At 45.8% G+C, this 20576-nt stretch overlaps 4 protein-coding genes across 12 annotated transcripts in view; 2 read left to right on the top strand and 2 right to left on the bottom strand.

Moving 5' to 3' along the window:
- LOC122612977 (venom metalloproteinase 3) overlaps positions 1-15253 on the top strand; it is a 45475-nt gene extending 30222 nt beyond the window's left edge. Inside the window, exons 6-15 of one of the 9 annotated variants that reach the window (XM_043786916.1) lie at positions 175-437; positions 1188-1292; positions 7861-8003; positions 9074-9129; positions 10280-10406; positions 10767-10931; positions 10992-11223; positions 11387-11466; positions 12340-13379; positions 14517-15253. In XM_043786916.1, the coding sequence (XP_043642851.1) occupies positions 175-437; positions 1188-1292; positions 7861-8003; positions 9074-9129; positions 10280-10406; positions 10767-10931; positions 10992-11223; positions 11387-11466; positions 12340-13096 (1928 nt within the window). In that variant the 3' untranslated portion in view covers positions 13097-13379; positions 14517-15253. Of the gene's footprint in view, positions 1-174; positions 438-1187; positions 1293-7860; positions 8004-8175; positions 8229-9073; positions 9130-10279; positions 10407-10766; positions 10932-10991; positions 11224-11386; positions 11467-11718; positions 13380-14516 lie in introns of all 9 variants that reach the window. The other 8 variants (XM_043786915.1, XM_043786912.1, XM_043786910.1 and 5 more) reach the window with 8 other exon arrangements.
- A 191-nt stretch (positions 15254-15444) lies between these two features.
- LOC122614255 (transmembrane protein 14 homolog) lies at positions 15445-16119 on the bottom strand. The gene is made up of 2 exons (XM_043788790.1): positions 15962-16119; positions 15445-15899 (listed from the first exon to the last, which is right to left on the bottom strand). The coding sequence occupies exons 1-2, from the start codon at positions 16035-16037 to the stop codon at positions 15637-15639; spliced, it is 339 nt and encodes a 112-aa protein (XP_043644725.1). The 5' UTR covers positions 16038-16119; the 3' UTR covers positions 15445-15636.
- A 1435-nt stretch (positions 16120-17554) lies between these two features.
- LOC122614526 (cell wall integrity and stress response component 3-like) lies at positions 17555-17950 on the top strand. Its single transcript, XM_043789088.1, has one exon. The coding sequence runs from the start codon at positions 17555-17557 to the stop codon at positions 17948-17950; it is 396 nt and encodes a 131-aa protein (XP_043645023.1).
- A 1506-nt stretch (positions 17951-19456) lies between these two features.
- LOC122614581 (cell wall protein DAN4-like) lies at positions 19457-20365 on the bottom strand. Its single transcript, XM_043789150.1, has one exon. The coding sequence runs from the start codon at positions 20057-20059 to the stop codon at positions 19457-19459; it is 603 nt and encodes a 200-aa protein (XP_043645085.1). The 5' UTR covers positions 20060-20365.
- Positions 20366-20576: the final 211 nt, after the last annotated feature.

Here is a 20576-nt window from a genome sequence, read left to right as displayed (position 1 = left end):
TGCCCCCAAAATTATACCCAATACAGTTAAGTGTGTGGCTACCTGACTTGCCAGCTTCTTATATCATAATAAAGACATTCCACCACTCGGTTTTGCTTAATTTTTGCTTAATTCTCCGTTTCCTGATCATGGTATTTATTATTTATTCGCCTTATTTTTTGCTCGCTTACTCAGCCTTCATGGAACCTGATGATCTGCTGGCCAGCGAGAAGCTCGAGAGGCTGCAGCGCCGCCAGCGTCGCAGCAGACGCAGTGCACCCAGCAGTCCCGACTTCGAGGACCTCAACGACGAGGACGAAGGCGCCCTGGACGCAGAGCCCCAAGTGGCCGAGTCCCGCACCAGATCCCGCCGCCAGGCCCCCTACATCATCTATCCGGAGGTCTTGGTTATCGTGGACTACGATGGCTATCGCCTCCATGGCGGCGATAATCTGCAGGTACGTGTGCGTGACAGGGCCACAAAAAAACTAAAAATAAAACTAAAGAAGGGGGAAAAAACTGAGGAGAGAAATTAAATGCCGCTGGCTCCAATGAAGTTGTTTCGGCAATTGCAGACAGCTCGGATTGAGTTTGGGATTGTCTCTGCGTGCGCGGATTTCAGGCGCGATACCAAGCCGTCGATATGGCATATGGTATATGGTGTATGGTATCCAACCCAACCCGGAGGGGCTTTTGAAGTCTGAGGATTGTAAAAGTTGTTTTTTGTGCGCTACATGTGTAGATATTATGCGAGTCGAGACATGTGCTCGCATTGATAGATAGGCCTGGTTGCGAATGCGACCCGAATCCCCGAGGGGAATTGCCGATTTATTGGAGCCATATATTTTATTAGAGCCATGGAAAATCTCTTTCTAACAAGTAACTCGAGCAGTTAAATCATATTTGCCTGCTACATCAAAGTGTAAGATTTATTAGAGTTGCTTAAACGCTCATGTTCTCAGGTAGCTCTTTATTTATTTATGATTCTCAAGCAAGAGTTGCCGAAACACATGCTTCAATTGTCATGCACATCACTCGCTCTCAAGATTTATTTGCCTGCCTGATCTGGGTGCGTTCTAGCCTCGTAGAGTACCTAGAACCCGGAGATGCGGCTCAGATGAAAGCCTTATAGAGATGGGACTGCCTGACAAGGACAAACGTGCATTGTGCCCAAAGAGAAACTAACATAACTTGTGTCTCTCCGCCAGGTCAAGCGCTACTTCATCTCATTCTGGAACGGCGTCGATCTGCGCTACCGCCTGCTGAAGGGACCCAGAATCCGCATCAGTATCGCCGGCATCATCATTTCGAGGGTAAGTACTCCGAACACATCATATTTATAAGGAATAAATAATATTCTGAGCAAGGGCTTCCTATCCAAGTCAACCTCCTTTGGAGGTAGTAAATACCCTCCAGCTGGATCATTACACAATCGCAGCAATTCAACTTTCATTTGGCTAATTGAGTAATCCATTTTGGAAGCCAAACTTTAACCCCTGGCCAATTGGGTCTTGCCAATCGGGCAGCTCTCCTTCGGAGCCCAAGTAGCCCCCAGCCAGCCCAGTAAACTGGACCTGGACCCAGCTCCGAATGAACTGTCACGATCTGGGAATGTGGCAGCAAAATGTGGCAAAAAAGCAGGCTGAAGAAACATGCAACGCATGCGCTTCGTGCGATTCGCTAGAAAAAATGTGAACAATCAATTTGGTTATTTGCTTGGCCATAGCACACAAAAAAGCAGAAAGCCAGGCCAGCAAATTTTAACATGTTTTTTACTCGTGCTCTGTGTGTTTTGTGAAACTGAATGGAACTGACTGAACTGAATGTTTTTCTAGAATGGCCAAGAGTTGGCCAAAAAAAATGAATTGGATCTAACCTTCTGGCACTGTTAAGATTTCCTGAAATGGCTTTTTAAGTAGTGGAATCGGTGTCAAGCGTTTTTAATTGGGTTAAACTGCTTTGAGGTGGCTAAATCGGTTTTAAGCCCATTTCCAGCTGAAAAATCAAGATTATCGTATGTGTCATAAAAACCACACAAAGCTGGCTCAAGTCATAAATCCGAGCAGCACGTGGCAGAAGCTCAGCATATTAGAAGCGTCTAGGGAAATATGACTAATGGCCATTAAAATATGGCTTTAATTTCCTATTACAGCGAGCTGCAGTGTGTGTCGTGAGCGAGCTCTTTGATGTCTGCTAACATCTTTCACTTATCAACATTCAACTAATTTGATTGCATAAGCGAAGACCATAAAACACTTTGACAACATTATAGCATCGTGGCTTTGTGTCTCGTCTCGACCCGTCTCAATACTCGAATACTCAGACTTTCGGCCAGACTTTCAGCCAGACTTTCGGCCAGACTTTCTCACACAAATCAGATTGGCGCTGCTTCAGGAAGCCATTCGTAGTTGGCCAAGAGAGTGGAGAGCGTAGAGAGTGGGCCAAGAAAGTGGAAAATTGGCACAGCGAGTGGGGGAACTGAGTGGTTCACCTGCAGCAGTTGCAGTTGCAGTTGCAATGGCAGTTGCATCGAGCTGGCTGCCCACACGACAACTCCGCATATCGAGGAGACACCGATGTCGACGGGTTACCCTAAGTACGTCAATTGGCTGTGCCTGTAACTGTGCTTCTCTGGCTGTCTGCCTTTCTGGCTCCGCAAAAACTAAAACTAAAACTAAACTAAAAAATCATTTTCAGAGCGCATAAATAATGCAACAGCGCCTGCTGCAACTGCGTGTTGGCCGTGGTTACATAATCTAATGGGCCACGCTAACTGCAGTCGCAGTCGCCGTCGCCGTCGCAGTCGGCAGCTAGTTCAGATCAGATTTTTTCGGCTGGCATGTTTTATTTTCCTCTTTGCCCAATTTCACACACACATGACTTCCTCTTCTATGCCCCCCACTCACACACCAACACACACACACAGCAGCACACTCAGGTGGTAGATGCAAAGTGCGTATCTGGTGGATACAGGTACTTAGTATCCTAACATATAGCATCCGTCGCTAAGCATTTTCCACTTTTTGCCGCGATAATTAATGTGGCCAGAAGTGGAGTAGTGGAAGTCGGGTAATTACTCAGAATTTGGATTGGGCAACAAATTATTGGCTACACATATCCGATAAGTCGACGCAATGCAGAAACAGGTAATCCGATCGAATTTATTGGACTTTTGAGTCATTTTATCGGAAGAGATTGGCCAAGTAGATTGTTTGGCCAACAGGAGCTCGTGCCGATCACTTTACGGGCTAAACTATAAAATATGAGTGCGAGTTGCGCTTTGGAAAACCCAAGCAACTTGACCCCAATGCCAGCGACAAAACACCGAAAGCCAATCGTTTATGTGATAGAACAAAAAGCCAGCCCAAGCACGAAATCAACGATCACATAAATTAATCACCCATTGACAAATAACTAAGAGAATTACTTAGGCCCCAACTTCGGAGAGTTGTTCAATTAATTGATTCTAACTCGAAGCCCAAAACCAAATAAATAAGCCGCAACAAAATGACAACAAAACGCCGCCACATTAATAAGCCATAAACTGCGTAACTCAAACTACTGCGACTGAGGTCCGAAGGCGTTAGCAACTGCAAATGCGCTACTAGCCTGGTTAAGAGCATATTTCACTTATTTTTTTCCATTCCGCAGGGGCAGAACAATGAGCGCTGATCGAGTGCCAACCCAGTTACTTTTAAACGCGAAATGCGAGACTTGGCTAAATCAAAAATTCTAATCGAGTGGCCAGCGCTCAAATTACACTTTGCCAGCGGAATATTAAATGGTTTTTTAGTATGAATGGGTAGAAGAGGGTGGATTCGCTGGCACAACTATTCTCTCCTAGCTGAAAATACGCCAAAAATGCCCAAAACCATATTTCGAGGTAATTAAATGCTGGTGGCAATAAATTAGCTCCAATAAAATGAACATTATGTCTAGCTGTAGCACTAAGTCCCCCTGCGAAACCTAATACTAAGTAACAGCACGTCGAGCTCTGGCATATTTCTCCATGTTCGCCACACGATACGCACCTAATAAATTGCGCATACGCAACGTGGCCGCATTGAAAAATGTGTGTGGCGCAAGCGCAGCGCCAATGCGTACGACACTTGTAGCAAAAATTTAAAAAAAAATAAGAAATCGTTGGCGGAGGGGGGAGTGAAGACAAAAGGGGCAGGTTGTTTAACTTCTAACGGAAAGTTGCCCGCAATTAATTAAAATGTTAATTAAATGTCACAGATAAAAGTTCAAGTCAAGTCGGTAGCCGACTTAGGCTACCCCCACGCCAATTCCGATCCGATCGCAGTGGCTCTGATCTGATATATAGTGTTGGCTTTATAAATCCATATCTATGACTTGTTATGATCACCTGCGCCGCGCTATCAGTCCCAGGAATTCCACCCATTTGATTAATCGAGCCGCTTGACTAGAGCCCAAGAAAGAGTCGAGTGCCAGCCCATTCCTGTCCAGAATTCTGCTGCCCGCAAAACGGGGTATCCCAATCGACATTCTCCACTCGGCTCTTATCTCGGCGTCTCTATCTAAAGTGCCACAGAAATGCCAAATAATCCACAACGACACACCCAAGTGAGTCGCTGCCTTTTGCCAGTCAGATCTCATATTTGCAAGTTGTCATAACGAATTCCGCACCTAACGACTCCCAAAGTTCGGGATAGGGCTGGCCAGCCGTCCAGCAGTTCAGCAGGCCAGGTGTTGCCCCCAGGGCACATTTCCCGTACTCCCAGAGCCACTGCTCCCATATCCCCATCCATATCCCCATCCATATCCCCATCCATATCCACATCCCCAACCATATAAGCCGATGGTATATAGAGTGCCGGTAGCCAGAGATGCAAGTGCCAGACAAACATAAATTGCATTAATGCAAATGGAAACGTGCGGCTAGGCAAACAAATAAATATTGGCCGGGGGTGCTGCTGGAAAAGCCGGAAAACGCGCCGCCAATCGAGGGGCATTTCAACACCCTCACGGGAAGTGGCTTTAATAGTAAACAAAGTTAGGGAGTATTTGGTGGAAATCGTTTCTATGCCGTTGCATTGCCGGTTCGCCATGCCCCATTGCAGGGTATTGGGAAAGGAAAAGTGTCCCCCAAGTTGCATGTCCCATGTCCCATATCCCATATCTTGACCCAAAAGCCTGTCTCTCCGTGGGTGGTGCCCGCTCGGCCGCCTGTCGCCCAGTGCGATTTATCCGCTGTGTGGGCGCCGAAAGTCGCCGCGTACTATATGTCACTGGAGGGGGCGGTGGCTACACCTCTTTTTGCCCAAGTCTGGGTGTGTGTGTGAGGCAGAGTGGGCGTGGGCTGTCCACCACCACCCCGTTAGGCAGTTTAGGGGCCTTGCGAAATGCTAGAAATTACGGGCAGTTGCATTGACAGTTGCTTTATGCCGCCGCAAGATTTATATGCGCCGCCCAGGGAAAGGAGCTGGAATACCGGGCACCGGTTGCGGCCGAAAAATTAAATTAAAATATAACATTTTGGTTTTAATTACGCACAAAAGGCCATTGCAAAACAGTCGCGAGACTTTGGTTTATTTGCAGTTTTTGGGCGAAAGGCAAACCGGTCCCGGTTTTAGTGGCTCGGTTACATTTTTAGGTCCTACTGACAGTTTCTTTGATAATATTTCGCTTTTTGGCCCGAGTCCGATTATTTGACAAATGTTTGTGTTTGTTTGCTGCCTCCACTCGCCGGGGTAACCACTTCAATTGTGCAATCGGTAATCAAAGATGTGCCAGGTCATCCATGGTCCAGTGGGAGACACATTCCCCTACATTCGCCTGGCTGTCTATCCGCTGGTGGTCTACTCCAAAGTCCGAGGGTTTGTCTTTCCCATGCCAAGTGACTTGGCCGCTTATCGCGAGTCTGGAGATCCGAGCAGAGAATTAAGCAGCTAAACTTTTAGTTAGGGAAACGGTTAGCCAAGTTACGACACAGAAACTGAAATTACAGCTTATCAGCGCCAATATTTGCTCAATTATGAAGTGAATCCACAATTGCTATGGTTTTTTGTCTGTGAAGCAGTTACAACTCCAATCAAGCTCATAAGCAAACAACTCGAGTGAAGCATCTTCACACCAGACAGAGACTGCTCTAATAAACCACTCAAAGTGCAATTCCACAACAATTATTTGTAATTTCGTGGATTCCAATCTAAGCCAGTGCCAGCGCCAGTGTTTGTGCCTTTCCCACTTGGCCACAAGGCCACAATCGAAGCATTTAAAATTCTTGATAGTTTTGTCTGTCGAAAATTACCAAAAAAAAAAAACAAAACCAAATTCAATTCAATTCGAGCTGTGGCTTCTTTCGGGAGAACGACGTGCCCGCACTTTAAAGTGATCCAAGTGTCGGAACGTCCGAGAAATCTGACGGGAGTGGATGGAGTTTGAGTGCTGTGGCTTATGGATTCTCATCGGATCTAGAATCACGTTCAGATACAGATACACCCAATCGAGCGGATACGTTTCGCAGCTCCTTTGGCAATATACAGATTCAGATTTCAAAACTGCGGTGCTTGTGCGATCTCAGATCACTTTGTCAGACTGTGTTCATTTCCTAGACATCTGCTGTCTGTCCGACTAGTTGGTAATTTATCAAAAGACTTCGACTTCGACTTCGTTTCGGTTTGGCTTGGTTGGCTTGGCTTGGCTTAGCCAGCTGAAAGACGGAGTATCTGCGAGATTGTTTCCAGCTGGCAAATGGCTGCAAATCAAATGTGTCAACCCAGTGCGGATTGTCACCTAACTTTGGTTTTATCACCTGCACCGCCGCTGCAAACTGGAAGTGGAAATGCAACTGGTCCGGGCGCAGAGATTAGCCTCAAAGCGGAATTAATATTAACATATTCATATTGATTTGCCTAGGGCTCAAAGTGATTGACAATTGTGTTATTTTAATTTATGTACCTGTCACTCCGGTAAATCTAAACGCCCCTTCGGTCACGACATGACTGCTTACGTACCGTGGATTTACCTGGTTTCACGGCTGCTGGAGCTGCCCTCGGATGCACACAGCTGATGAAATGGCCAGTGCAACTGCAACTGCCAGTGCAACTGGCACTGCCACTGCAGCTCCAATTATGCAACGCACAATTGCAACTGGTTTCTGTCCACTGGGGCAGCCTAACAGTCAAAAACAACGAAGCTTCCAAAGGAAGCCCACACGACTTTGACTTTGCCCGGCTGGATAAGCATCTACACTGATAAATAAAGCGATTGCTTGGGCAATTATTAATCATCTAGAAAACTAAGAGTTCTTTGATTACAGCTTTCTTTGAGAAATCCTTTATTCGATTTCCTAACATTTTCTTTTTAAACCTTTTTCTTGCAAAATCTCACAACTCTTGTTCAAGTGCAACTAATGATGATCTTCTGCTGCATTCGCTGCATTGGCATTGCTTATCGCCAGGCTCGACTTTGGCAGCACGTTTTTCACGTTCACTTGATTTCCGTTTCGAGTTGGGTTTCCAGTTTCATTTTCATTTTCACCGCCGAATGGGCCATAAATATTTCACTCGGCGCTCTTTTCATTCGCTACATCTCATCCAGTCAAATGCCAAATCAGTTGCATCACCGCACTGGTAGCTTCCTTGGGCGATTTCGTCGAACATTTCGCAATTGGGCGCTTGCCTACTGTATTCTAATGTGGGTCACAGGGTTCATCTGGGCTTTTACGAGCCATAAATGTCAGCTTCAAGTAGTCACTTTAATGGGTAATATCTGCAAATATCATACCCGGCAGGCAGTCGGTTGCCACACAACCTTTCAGTTTCAGATACTTAGGGCTAATGCAAAACGAGCTCCCTTGGTACTTCATATACCAATCAGTTATTCTAACCTATACTTTACTCATTTGCATTTCAGGGTCGCGATGCCACTCCCTATCTGGAGCGCAACCGAGTGGGTCGGGATGCCATCGATTCGGCCGCCGCTCTCACGGACATGGGAAAGTATCTGTTCCGGGAACGACGACTTCCGGTCTACGACATTGCCGTGGCCATTACCAAGTGAGTGGGCTGCGAAGTGGGGCCTGATGCCCCTTGTGTTTTGAATTCTCTTTGCAGAAACGACAGCTGATTTCTCCACGCGCGTTTTCCTCTGTCTTACCCCTATAAACCTATCCACTTTACCAAAGATCCCCAAGAACTACACTTATTTACTATGTCTACTCGTGTCTAGGTATGATATGTGTCGCAGGCGTAAAGGAGGTCGTTGCACCAAGGGCACAGCGGGTAAAAAGATTTCAAAGAAATTCCAAACAACTAGACTTACCCACAACACTCATACATTACACATAGAACACAGAAACACTGAAACACAAAAAACACTGATACACAGAAACACAACCAGAACAAATGTCATTGCGGGTGTTTAACATAGTTTAGTCAGTTTTTGGTTTGCACCTCTCGAGCCACAAGCAACACCTGAAAACCCCAGTAAAGTTGACTAAAACTGCGTGTGGGTCTTATAAGCGATACTACTACTACCACAATGACACGACACACACACTCACAATAAAACACGAAATCTACAGCATTTAGGCGAAGGAAAAACTAAATCGCAAAGCGTTAAACTAATTTGAGTAGCGGATCGGTCCATAAGGCATAAAACCGGTTGATTTATTAAGTAATTGGTAGCTGCTTTAAGGTCTCATTGGTTGAAGCGAACATTTACATCAAGACTTGGTACCTAATAGTGGTTCATGCGCCTAACTAGTGGATACTCCCTATGGAAACCATAACCCCACCCATTCCGCTGAACTTGAAAGTATTAGCATTAGCTTCAGTAGTTTATCTTAGACTTCGGAGCTCCGAAGGTAGGATTCTTCCGCCTCTTTTCCCGCTCTCGACTCCACAAGTGCAGCCAGCCCGCAGTATTGGTGCGCAATTCCGCGAATCCAATTGGGCAGGTCCAATTGGCAGTGAGACAACAGCAACGACAACTATCAACTATGAACTAACAACTAACAACTGTCGATCAAAGCCGAGAGGAGATAATTGATTAAATGACGCTGAAAACCCCCGAAAGCAACCGAATCTAAAATTTCTACGCATTTCTGATCAATTTTCGCCCGCAGACTCGATATGTGCCGTCGCACCTCCGCTTATGGTGAATGTAATCGCGGTACCGCAGGTAAAGACCCCACTAGCTGGCAATTTGTTAGCCAACCAACAATCTGTACAGATAAATGCAAAAAGCCACACGAAATGGCTGACAAAACACAGAAGTTAAGCGAACGCGCTAAAAATAAATAACATTAAAGGCGGCCACCGCCGAACCCAAAAATGCGTCGCTCCATCATCAACCAAATCAAGCGAATTTAATTGAATTTCATGCACGTCTCTGTCTCTCTCTCTCTCTCTCTGTCTCACTCGCTGTCTCTCCGTCTCTGTCTACTGCTGGTCACCTCTCTCTTTCCGCGATCGGCAATCTATATCTTCCATGTGTATTTGTTTGTGTCGCACGCGCCCCTTGTACAGTGGGAATGAAAAGAACAAGAACAGGAAGCGGCTGCGCATGCGCCGTACCACCAATGCCCGTCAAACTGTACAGGTCACTAAAACCCATCTGAATCTCCAATTGGAGAATGAATCTTCTCCTGTCTCTGCATTGTACAGTCTCTTCTGCTGCTTTCGATCTGTCTCATTCCGTGTACATAGTATCCATGATCAACGGCTGTTTCAGAACTCTCTGGAGAATTTAAGTCCTCCCAAGAATGGCTGTAAAGTATGCTAGCAAAATGTGGATGAAAATTGTGAGGATTTCTATACAAATGATAACTTTAATGATAACTTTATAACTTAAGAAGGGTTTTGGTCCTACTAACTCTGCTCTACTTGGCACAACACCTAAGCCAGCTATTTAACTTTAATGGGCTGTGGACACACCGTAATCTGGCGTTGGTAATTGTGGCTAAACTTACACACTCAAATGCACCTACTAACTAATTGCTAACTCGCATCAAGTCACAACCACTAAGCGACCCGCTTCTCCCAGCGGTTACAGTTATTATGTAAAAACATATTTTAATACGATGTTCGAAAGTGAAAACACAAGCAAATTGCTCAGTTGCGAAAACCGAAACATTAGATTTTTCATTTAATAACTGCAACGGCGACGGCGATGGCGATGGCGACGCGAAAAAATTGTCAACTTCCTGTTGGACAAAAGCGAAAAAATAATACAAAAAAGCAAAAAAATAATGAAGAAAAGAAGAAAATGCCACTGAGTAAGACAAGCAACTAATTGACTCATTTCGGTCGTGTGTTTTCTTTCGGAAAAGGCTTCGCTTACGTCGGTGGCGCATGCGTGGTGAACAAGCGACTGGAGAAGGTGAACAGCGTGGCCATCATCGAGGACACCGGCGGCTTCAGCGGCATCATCGTGGCTGCCCACGAAGTGGGACACCTGTGAGTAGCCCCTGACTTGACCCCATCCATTTGCAGCCGTGTTTTTAGTGATGCTTAAAGTGCTTTGAATGTGATTACCATCACAGTATCACATTAGTATCTGCATTCCAACACTCGCAAGTGACCTACTCGCTTTCGTTGAATACGCGTGAAAACGGACTATTGCCCAGCAGAGCCAAACTATTTAGCGAATCGGATTTCATTGGGCGCTCAGTCGAATAAAAAACATGAATAATTTCCGCCGCTGCAAACTGGTCACCGAAACCCGTTTGCATTTCCGTTTGACATCATTCGGCGTGCAATTAATCAATTACCATATTTTGCCCCTCAATCATAACGCGTCCCATGCTCGTTTCACAGGTTGGGAGCGGTGCACGACGGTTCGCCGCCGCCCAGCTACTTGGGTGGACCGGGCGCCCAGCGGTGTCGCTGGGAGGATGGCTACATCATGTCCGATCTGCGTCACACGGAGCGGGGCTTCCGATGGTCCGCCTGCACGGTGCAGAGCTTCCACCACTTCCTCAAGTGAGCAGCTGGCTTCTGTACGGTTTCGAAAGGTATTAATGACTTGGCTTTGCTTCTCAGCGGAGACACGGCCACCTGCCTGCACAACGCCCCACATGAGGACAGCGCTCTGGGTAGATCGCTGCCGGGAACACTGCTCTCGCTGGACGCCCAGTGCCGCAGGGATCGGGGAACGTATGCCTGCTTCAAGGACGAGCGAGTGTGTGCCCAGCTCTTCTGCTTCGACGCCCAGACGGGATACTGTGTGGCCTACAGGCCAGCGGCCGAGGGATCGGCCTGTGGAAATGGTTATGTAAGTAATGTGAGAGCTATCCGCAAGAAGTTCCCTTGAACGGACAGCTTGCTGAACGGACAACGGACAGAATTGAGTGTTCGGTACTCTTTTCGAAACAAACTCTCTCTTGAGCGGACAAATAACAGAATTTCGATCGTTTCTGTTTACCTTAAACTTTCAGCACTGCCTGGATGGTCGTTGTACACCACTGCCCTCGAACATCATTCCCGATTACGGAAACAACTACCGTTTGGTCTACAAGTGAGTATAGTAGAATGGGTAATTTAATTAGAAGAAGACTGTTTTCCAGTAGTTTTGTTGTGTAAGCTAAGAGTACTCCTATTACTAAAATACACCAAAAAACACATAATAATTGAGTTCCAAGTACACGAATACACTCAGAATGCAAATTTTTAATATACAAACTTTTACACCCTTACACACCAATTCGGTACAACAACAATACCAACACCCAAAAATACAACAAACAAACCACCACCACAACAACATTAGTAAAATCGACAACAAGAAAGATGCAACTGAGGATATTGAGAGTAGTAGTGAGGAGACCGAGTCCCAAGAGGACGAGACCGAGAGTGTTGAGGATCAGGATGAGGGCAACACTAGCAGCGAGGAGCAGGAGGACAACCAGGTCGAGCAGAGCTCTGCAGCTGGCGTCGCTGCTGTGCAGTCGACAACAACCGCCAGAACCACGACGACAACCACTGTGCGCACCACGAGCACCGCCAAGCCAAAGTCCAAGTCCTTTGGCTACCTGCATCGCAGCCTTCCCGAACGACAGTGGGTGCAGGACAATGGCGTGCTGGTCACGACGCGCATCAGCAGCAGCGTCAGCAGCAGCAGTAGCAGCACCACAAACAACGCCGATTCCGCAGCAACGTCAACACGCAGGCCAACAACAACAACCACACAAACACCGAACCTTTTCCAAATCTATACACACGAACTACGCAAACAAATCGAATACTATTTACACATGCTACAGACACAACAACATGCTACCAAATTGCAACCAGAACAACAGCAACAGCAGTCACAACAACAACAGTCGATAGTCGAAATCCCCTTGGTTCAAAAACGCCTTACAAATTATAGTGTAACCAGCAGCAGCAGCAGCAGCAGCAGCACTGGGGCAAAGCAACAGGCGCCGAGCAACAAGGACGAGAACCAGAGACAGCAGCAGGCGCAGCAGCAACTCCAGGATGGGCTGCCCGATGAGGAGAACGAGGCGACTGCCGGCATTCAGAGCAATGAAGCGATTGAGCGGCAAAAACGTAAGTTCCCCACAACACCCACAGCAGCAACGAGTGCTGCGCAGAAATCAGCAACACCGGCAACACCTGCAACACCAGCAACACCAGCAACATCGGCAACATCAGCAAAACCCACACCAAGCAACGCCAAACCGATAACCACATCATCATTTCTCGATGCGTACTTTAAAAAACTGCAAGCCTTGCATGACGGTGGATCGGCCAGCAGCAGCACCGCCACCTCCGTGTCGTCATCCGTCAGCTCCGCAACAAGCAGCAAGCAACAGCAGCAGCAGCAGCATTCGCAGCAAGTGCAGCAACAGCAGCAGGCACAGCAGCTGGCGCAGCAGCAGGCCGATGGCAGCCACTTTCTGAAACGTACGCCCCATCGGAATAGTCTTAAGGCATACAAAACTAGTAGTAGCAGTAGTAGTAACAGCAGTAGTCAGTCCCAGCCGCAGCAGCAGCAGCAGTATGCGACAAACTACATTGGCGACACCACAAACAATCTGCCCACGGTGTTGGACAACAGTAGCAGTGCGTCGAGCACCACGGAGGCGGCCAAGAAACCCAAAATCAAGACACAAAAACTCATACGCCGCACACGAGTCATGTAAACGCAAACGATCTGAGGATGTGGCAGACAACCCTGATACCAATTAGCATAAGCTACTCTACCTACTGCTAGCCAGAAAGAAACACAGATCCGATCCATAAAGCTGCTTGCGAAACCAAACCGAACATCCGAAAGAACCGAAGGCTCCCCATCCAACATCAAAAACAAGACCACACACACTATACAACGCAACACGCATCACACACAATGTCAAACCGATTGATACCGATACCGAAACTGAAACCGAAATCGAAACCGTTACCGATTCGTTATCCTTGCGTGCGGTAAGCCCAAAACCAATCCAGCATTCAAGTCGGGTTCTTAACTCCCCCTAGTAGTCTAAAGCTTTGGCCTAGAGTACAGTAGAGCATGGATGCGCGATAGTCATAGCAGTATTATTATCTACCACGCTGCCTGGCCTCTAATAAATGCATAATCCTGGTTGTCAAGGTCGACGCATCGAAGTGCAAGTGCTAAACTCATGCGTAACGGTCCATTTACATAGCTGTAATATGGATTACCCACGTACTTTACTTACTTAGCATTTGGCATCTGGCATTGCATCGATCATACCTAATCCCGTAGCACGGAGTCGCCCTGAAAGCGCTCCGGACAGTAGTTCTTGAATCTTACTTTGGCATGACCCTAAGCGTAACCTAGAATTTCATTTCAGACCACCCGATTCGAAACGAAACGAAATCATTGCCTCCGAAAGGCGGGCACAGCTCGGTTAGGACATTTGCATTCACACATCCGCAGACCTCATAAAGCATGCTTGAAGAATTCTCTCATACCACCTATCTATTGAGTTTGACGATCGCTGATTTTTTTCCTAATTGCGCGGTTTATTTTTTTCAAATTGCATAGAACACTCGCCCCATACATTAAACAAAAAACTATAAAATCGACTAGAAACCAATTGGCATTGAAACATGCAACCACACACACCAGCATACAAACATACACGCTCTTTCTCTCACACCACCACACATGCATACACACTGTTTGAAGGCAAAACCGATCGAAACTTTATCTAATCAGAACATCTTTAACTGTAGCACCTAAGTATTCTATTTGATCTGCAAGAGTGGCATGGAATCAAGAACGCATTCTGCATACTAAAATACAAATAATTAGACAGCAAAATGGCAAGAGTGAAACAGAGTAATTTGGCAAGTGGAATCGCATGGAATGGAACACACGCACATACCACTCAACCACCCACACAATTCAAAATGGCCGGCGTCTGCAAAAATATTTATCTATTGCATACGAAATAAACCTCCTAAATTAGCCCATTATTCTTGCACGCCCCACGAGAATTGTATTCTACCACCATCACTAATTTCCTGCGTTTTTCTCTCTTTCTTCCCCGCTTCCGTTTTCGTTCCGTTCCCGCATTCCGCATCCGGCATCCGCAGTGGTTAACTGGAAGCTGTTTCCGTTCTAGTGAAAGTGCAATGCAGCCGCATTGGGGAACGTTTGGAACTGGCACGCAGACGTCACTGCCATCGAAATTGGAAGGAATGTTTGCAGCTTAACGTGTTTTTAGCTAGAATTTATTACTATTATACTCTGTACGAAACCCTATTGATTTGTTGTTAGTTCTAGCCGCAACTAATTTAAAATATTGTCTGTTTGCTGAGTGCAACGCAGCAGCCGAGCAAAGTTGTTATGTTCAGTACACGCATATATTATGTAATCTAATTTAATGCAAAACGCAAAAAATGTTGTAAAATAGTACATATATAATTCTGTAAAAAGTTCATCTACACACGCACTTTCGGCAGACAACCTAAATTATTCTTTGAGCCACAAATCAATCGAAAGGAAATTTAATAATAATCCCACTTTCCAATGTGATAAACATATATAATTTGTACTCTTTACTTAACCAATATTTATCGTTTCCTGTTGGGAAAATGCTAGAAAGGTGGCGAATCAATAATACACCTACCTTGCCGCACTTTGCCTACAAGAAAACTCAAATTATTCACTTCATTATCGTATTAAATTTGTTAGAAGCCTAAATTCTAAAGAAATTCATCACTCTACGTTTACCTAGCCTAATGCTCTTTTTATACAGCAACAAAATGTAATAGCTAAGTTTTAGTTGTAGTTAACTGAACATCTTATAATAAATGAAACTGTAAATTTATCACACACACAAAAGAAACAAAAACTAAGTTAAAGAATAAATATACATAAAAGATTTGAAATTTCATCTTTATTATATGCGAACTGGGAATTTGAGAAGCTGCCTGAAAGTATGCTATGAAATTTACATTGCGGTCAAAAGAAACAGAAGAAACAAAAGAACAGAAGAACCGACTAAAAACACGTCCTAAGTTAAAAGCATAGGTGATAAAATATATTTGCAGCAAGTACAGTTTCTTATCACTATCTTAGAAGTGACACAGCGCATTAACAAAAGTCCAATCACCAATGAAGTAGAAAACCTATTCAATAAGAATGAAAAATTAAGGTAGGGTAATCTCCTGGCAAGTCCAGCATGTTGGCATCCATGGCAGGGGAATCAGCTTAAGGGGCCTTTGTGGGGGTGGGCATTAGGTAGCGATTGTAGGTGGCCACATTCTTGACCAAGGCGGCCACGGACAGCAGGCAGACCATGCCGGCGGGCATTAGTTTTCCGGATCGGTTCCAGCGGGCGCCCATCATTCCGGCCAGGAACAAGGAGGTGCCCAACTGCAGCAGGGGGCGTGGCGTGTCCTGGGAGTTCAGGTGGGCCCCATAGCCGAGCAGGGCTCCGAAGGCCAGACCGGCACCCAGCGAGGGAATGGAACCTGGAATACATACATAGGTTGCACAATCGACATGACCAGTGGTCCGGGGGCTGCCAACTCACCCGCCTTGGCGAAACCCATGATGCCTCCGGCGGCAACCGTGGCTGCGTACACATATCCGAACCAATCCACCGGCATTTTGATTTACTATTTTATTTTGATTAAATTACGAGCTAACCTTTGTTTTGGTGGCAAGTGGAGGTGTAAGTATGACCATTCCTTTGAAGAACAAAGATCCGCTCTGCAGCGTACGGCATTCGACCATCTGGCAGCACCGTTTGGCGGTCTTTTTGAAATTCATTTCTGCATCGAACTTTCTAATCAGAATATAGATTCGAATGTTTGGAAAGTTCGTAGAGCCTTAAAGTCAGTACAATTGATCGCGGACACGACGAACTACACGGACAACTCGCCTATTACCACCACTGTTCTGTTGTTATTAAGTTTTTATGTCTGACTAACATTTCGGTGTACCAACTCCCGACCAATACTGTGATAACTAGGAGTATTGCTTTTTATATGCATTTATTTCTCAATTTGACACTTTCATTGTTGGACAGTTTATCTGTTTATCCCCTACGATGGCGCTTCTTCTCCGCACGTCGCTCCGCGCGCCTTTCCTTCTGCTTCTCCTGCCTCTCCCGGCGAAGCTCCTGGCGCCTCTCCTCGCGCCTCTCCTGACGCCTCAGCCGGCGGAGCCTGCGAAGCTTGCGCCTCAGCTTTTTTAGCTCCTCGCTGTCGGAGCTGTCGTCGTCGGAGGAGGAGGAGGAGTCAGTGGCACTTTCGGTGGGGGTGGGAGCGTCGTGGTTGTGGTTGTGGTAGTCGTCGTGGTGGTGGTACTGTTCGAGGTGGAGGTGTCGGTGGATGTGGAGTTGCTGGCACCATAGACGGTCGCCACGAGGACAGCAAGACCAAAGGCCAGGAGGAATTGGTGTCTCATCTTGATGTCTGTCTGTTGAACACTGTACTCAAGTACTGATAGACTCCGGATCCGAGTGGGGTATTTATAGGGCTGGAAAGATTTTGTCTGAATCTGAATCTAAGCGTGGTCTACATCTCAGCATCTGGCACGTGTCCAGAGTTTTGCTGAAACAGTCTGAAAAGGTGGAATGGTTGTTGTTGTGAAGTTAAACATTGAAGCAGTTGTTGATTTTGGAAACAGTCTACAAGCGTAGACAACAACAAATATAGTGTTTGGATAAGAAGTGACTACAGAAAATGTTTATGAATAAAACAATTAAGTACAATAGAAACAATCAGTGCATATGTTAAGGCTGAGAAGGGTTTACATTGTGGCCTTTCTTACTATAATATTTTACAAGAATAATTATTATAAAATACTATTGCTGCTTTATAGCGAATGTTCTATCATAAAGGTCGTCTAACTTAAGCGCTTTCTTCTAGGCCTGTGTTTGCACAACCGCTAAAAATAGCATGGCGCAAGCAGTAGCTCCATTGCTAAAAAAACACAAATATAGGAACTTTCCACATCCATTTCCAGACTTGATCAACAAAACCACATTTTAAGATCAAATGTAGACCACGCTCAGATTCAGATTTTGGAGCAAACAGCTCCAGATAGGCCCTATAAATACCCCACTCGGATCCGGAAACAGTCAGTACTTGAGTACAGTGTTCAACAGACAGACATCAAGATGAGACACCACTTCGTCCTGGCCTTTGGTCTTGCTGTCCTCGTGGCGACCGTCTATGGTGCCAGCGACTCCACATCCACATCCACCTCCACCTCCGACTCCACCTCTACCTCCACCTCGAACAGTACCACCACCACGACGACCACCACAACCACAACCACGACGCTCGCCACCGACACCGAAAGTACCACTGACTCCTCCTCCTCCTCCTCCTCCTCGAGCTCGGACAGCAAGGAGCTAAAAAAGCTGAGGCGCAAGCTTCGCAGGCTTCGCCGGCTGAGGCGTCAGGAGAAGCGCGAGGAGAGGCGCCAGAAGCTTCGCCGGGAGAGGCAGGAGAAGCAGAAGGAAAGGCGCGCAGAGCGACGTGCAGAGAAGAAGCGTCATCGTAGGGGATAAATAGATAAACTGTCGGTGTGGTTAAGTCCAACAATGAAAGTGTAAAATTGAGAAATAAATGCATATAGAAAAGCAATCATTGTAGTTATCACAGTATTGGTGGGGAGTTGGTACTTCTAAAGGTCACGGAAAACATTTCGACCAAAGTCTTAGTCAGACATAGAAACTTATTTGGGACCCTCTTTGAAAACGAGAAAGAGGAAGACTATTTTCTCCACTGAAGAATCCTATGATTTTGAAGTATAAAGTAGTAGATTAGGTAGTAGATAGTTAATGTTAGGTTTTCTTTTATAGAGAATTCATTCTTTATGCCATCATGCCATCTTGATCTTTATGTATGGTTACTAGAGGTTATTTGAATATATCTTACTGTGCAAAAATAAATACATTGAATCAAAAAATCGGTATAGTTTACTTAGTAACGAATTAGAACTTTCCACAGCCATCTACAGCTTTCGCTTTTACAGAGTAGCTTGTCTCGTCTTTTTATTATACCCGTTACTCGTAGAGTTAAAGGGTATACTAGATTCGTTGAAAAGTATGTAACAGGCAGAAGGGAGCGTTTCCGACCATATAAGGTATATATATTCTTGATCGGGATGTCCGTCCATCTGAATCTGGAGAGTTCAGATTAAGTTTTCAAAAATCGTTGACCCATGTTGCCACGCCCACTGTAACGCTCACAAGCCGCCAAAAACTGTCAGTAAGTAACGGGTATCAGACAGTCGAGGAACTCGGCTAGACCGTTTTTTCTTGTTAAATGTAATCTATTTGTCTGGACAAGTATCATCAAGTGGATCAAGTGGATCTGCCAAGTGACAAGCTGAGCTGAAGATGCGTTTCCCATTCGTAATCGTCTTTGGTCTTTTGGCCCTGGTTGCAACTGCCTACGCCGGTTCATCTCCAACTCCGTCGCCCTCGCCTCGCATCTCAAGGTCACATCGCATCGATCGCATCACCAAGATGATCGCTTCGAGTACTCGACGACGAGTCCGTTGTCAGAACATCACATCAGTAATAGCACACATCAATCATTAGGAGTAAGTGCTAAGTTTTCTTTTATTTAGAATTCATTCTTCATGTAGATACAATATCTTGATCTTTACTAGAGGTTATTTAAATAAGGCTTACTGTGCAAAAGGCTTAATATTCATCTATTTAACTAACATTGGGCTGTGTTTGCACATATGCTATGAATACATTGAGCCAGCCAATCAAAAGAGCCCTATTGTTTAATTAGTAACGAATTAGAACTTCGTTTTTTGGCCTTGATCCACGCCCAGTTTGGCGTGAAAGCTTAGAAAGCAAAGAAAGCTTGCTGGTACACACTGAAATTCTGTGGAGGGCTGAAATCATTTCTCTAAAATAGTCTAAAAGTATGCTAAACAAAATTGCCATCTATAGAGCATTCAAAACAGGTGCTCACACCTATAAAGACCATTTTGTTTTCATATAATCGATTTATTTGCCTTCAGATACAATGTCTTGTGAGTTGGACTTCCCATCTTAGCCCCGGCGGTTTTGCCGGCGCCTCTCCTGGCGCCTCTCCTGGCGTCTCTCCTGGCGTCTCTCACGCCTCTCACGACGCTTCTGGCGGCGACGTCTCTCCTTGCGCTTCTGCTTGGCCGACGAGGAGTTGCTGCTGGAGCCGGAGGAGGAGGAGTCACTGGAAGAGGGGGAGGTGGTCGATGGGGAAGTGGAAGTTGTGGAAGAAGAAGGACTGGTCGAGGATGAAGTGCTGGGGGTGCTAGAGCTGGTGGTGGACGAGCTGGGAGTGCCGGTGGTGCCTGTGGTGCTCGTGGTGCCCGTAGTGCCAGTGGTGCCAGTGGTGCTGGTCGTGCCTGTAGTGCCGGTGGTGCCTGTGGTGCCGGTGGTGCCCGTGGTGCCGGTGGTGCCCGTGGTACTCGTGGAATCGGTGCCTGTGGTGCCCGTGGTACTCGTGGAATCGGTGCCTGTGGTTCCTGTGGTGCCTGAGGTGCCACCATAAGCGACGAGGACGACCAGACCAAAGGCCAGAATGAATTGGAATCGCATCTTTAGCTCCGTTCGTTGAACACTGTACTCAAGTACTGTACCTTCTATGATTTTAATTGGCGTATTTATACGCATCACCTACAATTATTTCGACCCATTTTCAGAATGTGTGTGTGCTCTCAACCGGCATATGCCGCACGTGGCTCAGTAGGATACTCTTGTGACAACTTGGCAGATTACTGCCGAAAATACTTTTGTTTGGACAAGTCAACAATGGGGAATTGTGGATTTGTTAGAGCTAGCTTTTTCTTAGCAAGTGTGCAAACACAGGCAACTCGGATATTGCTTTGTGTTCTTTTCTATAGCTATTCAGCTATTCTTTTAGTGCTTTAACACTTTGTCTTATTTAAATATGAACAGATGCGTATGTGGCACTTAGAGATTTTGAAGGATGTACCAAAGTAAGAAAGCACTGCCTTGAACGTCTTAACTAAGGTTCAAAAAACTTATGGTGGGATTTGGACTACAGCAAGTACTATGAGTTAGGAAATAGATGATCCCTTAACACAACATGTATATGCACTGCACTGTATATCTCTTATATTCTTTATGAGATGATTTTTAATGTAATAATAAATACGATACGTATGAT

This window comes from Drosophila teissieri, chromosome 2R (genome assembly GCF_016746235.2).
Source record: "Drosophila teissieri strain GT53w chromosome 2R, Prin_Dtei_1.1, whole genome shotgun sequence".
NCBI lineage: Eukaryota > Metazoa > Arthropoda > Insecta > Diptera > Drosophilidae > Drosophila > Drosophila teissieri.
Note: the sequence above shows the minus strand (reverse complement) of the source record. Positions and strands in the feature narration are given on the sequence as shown.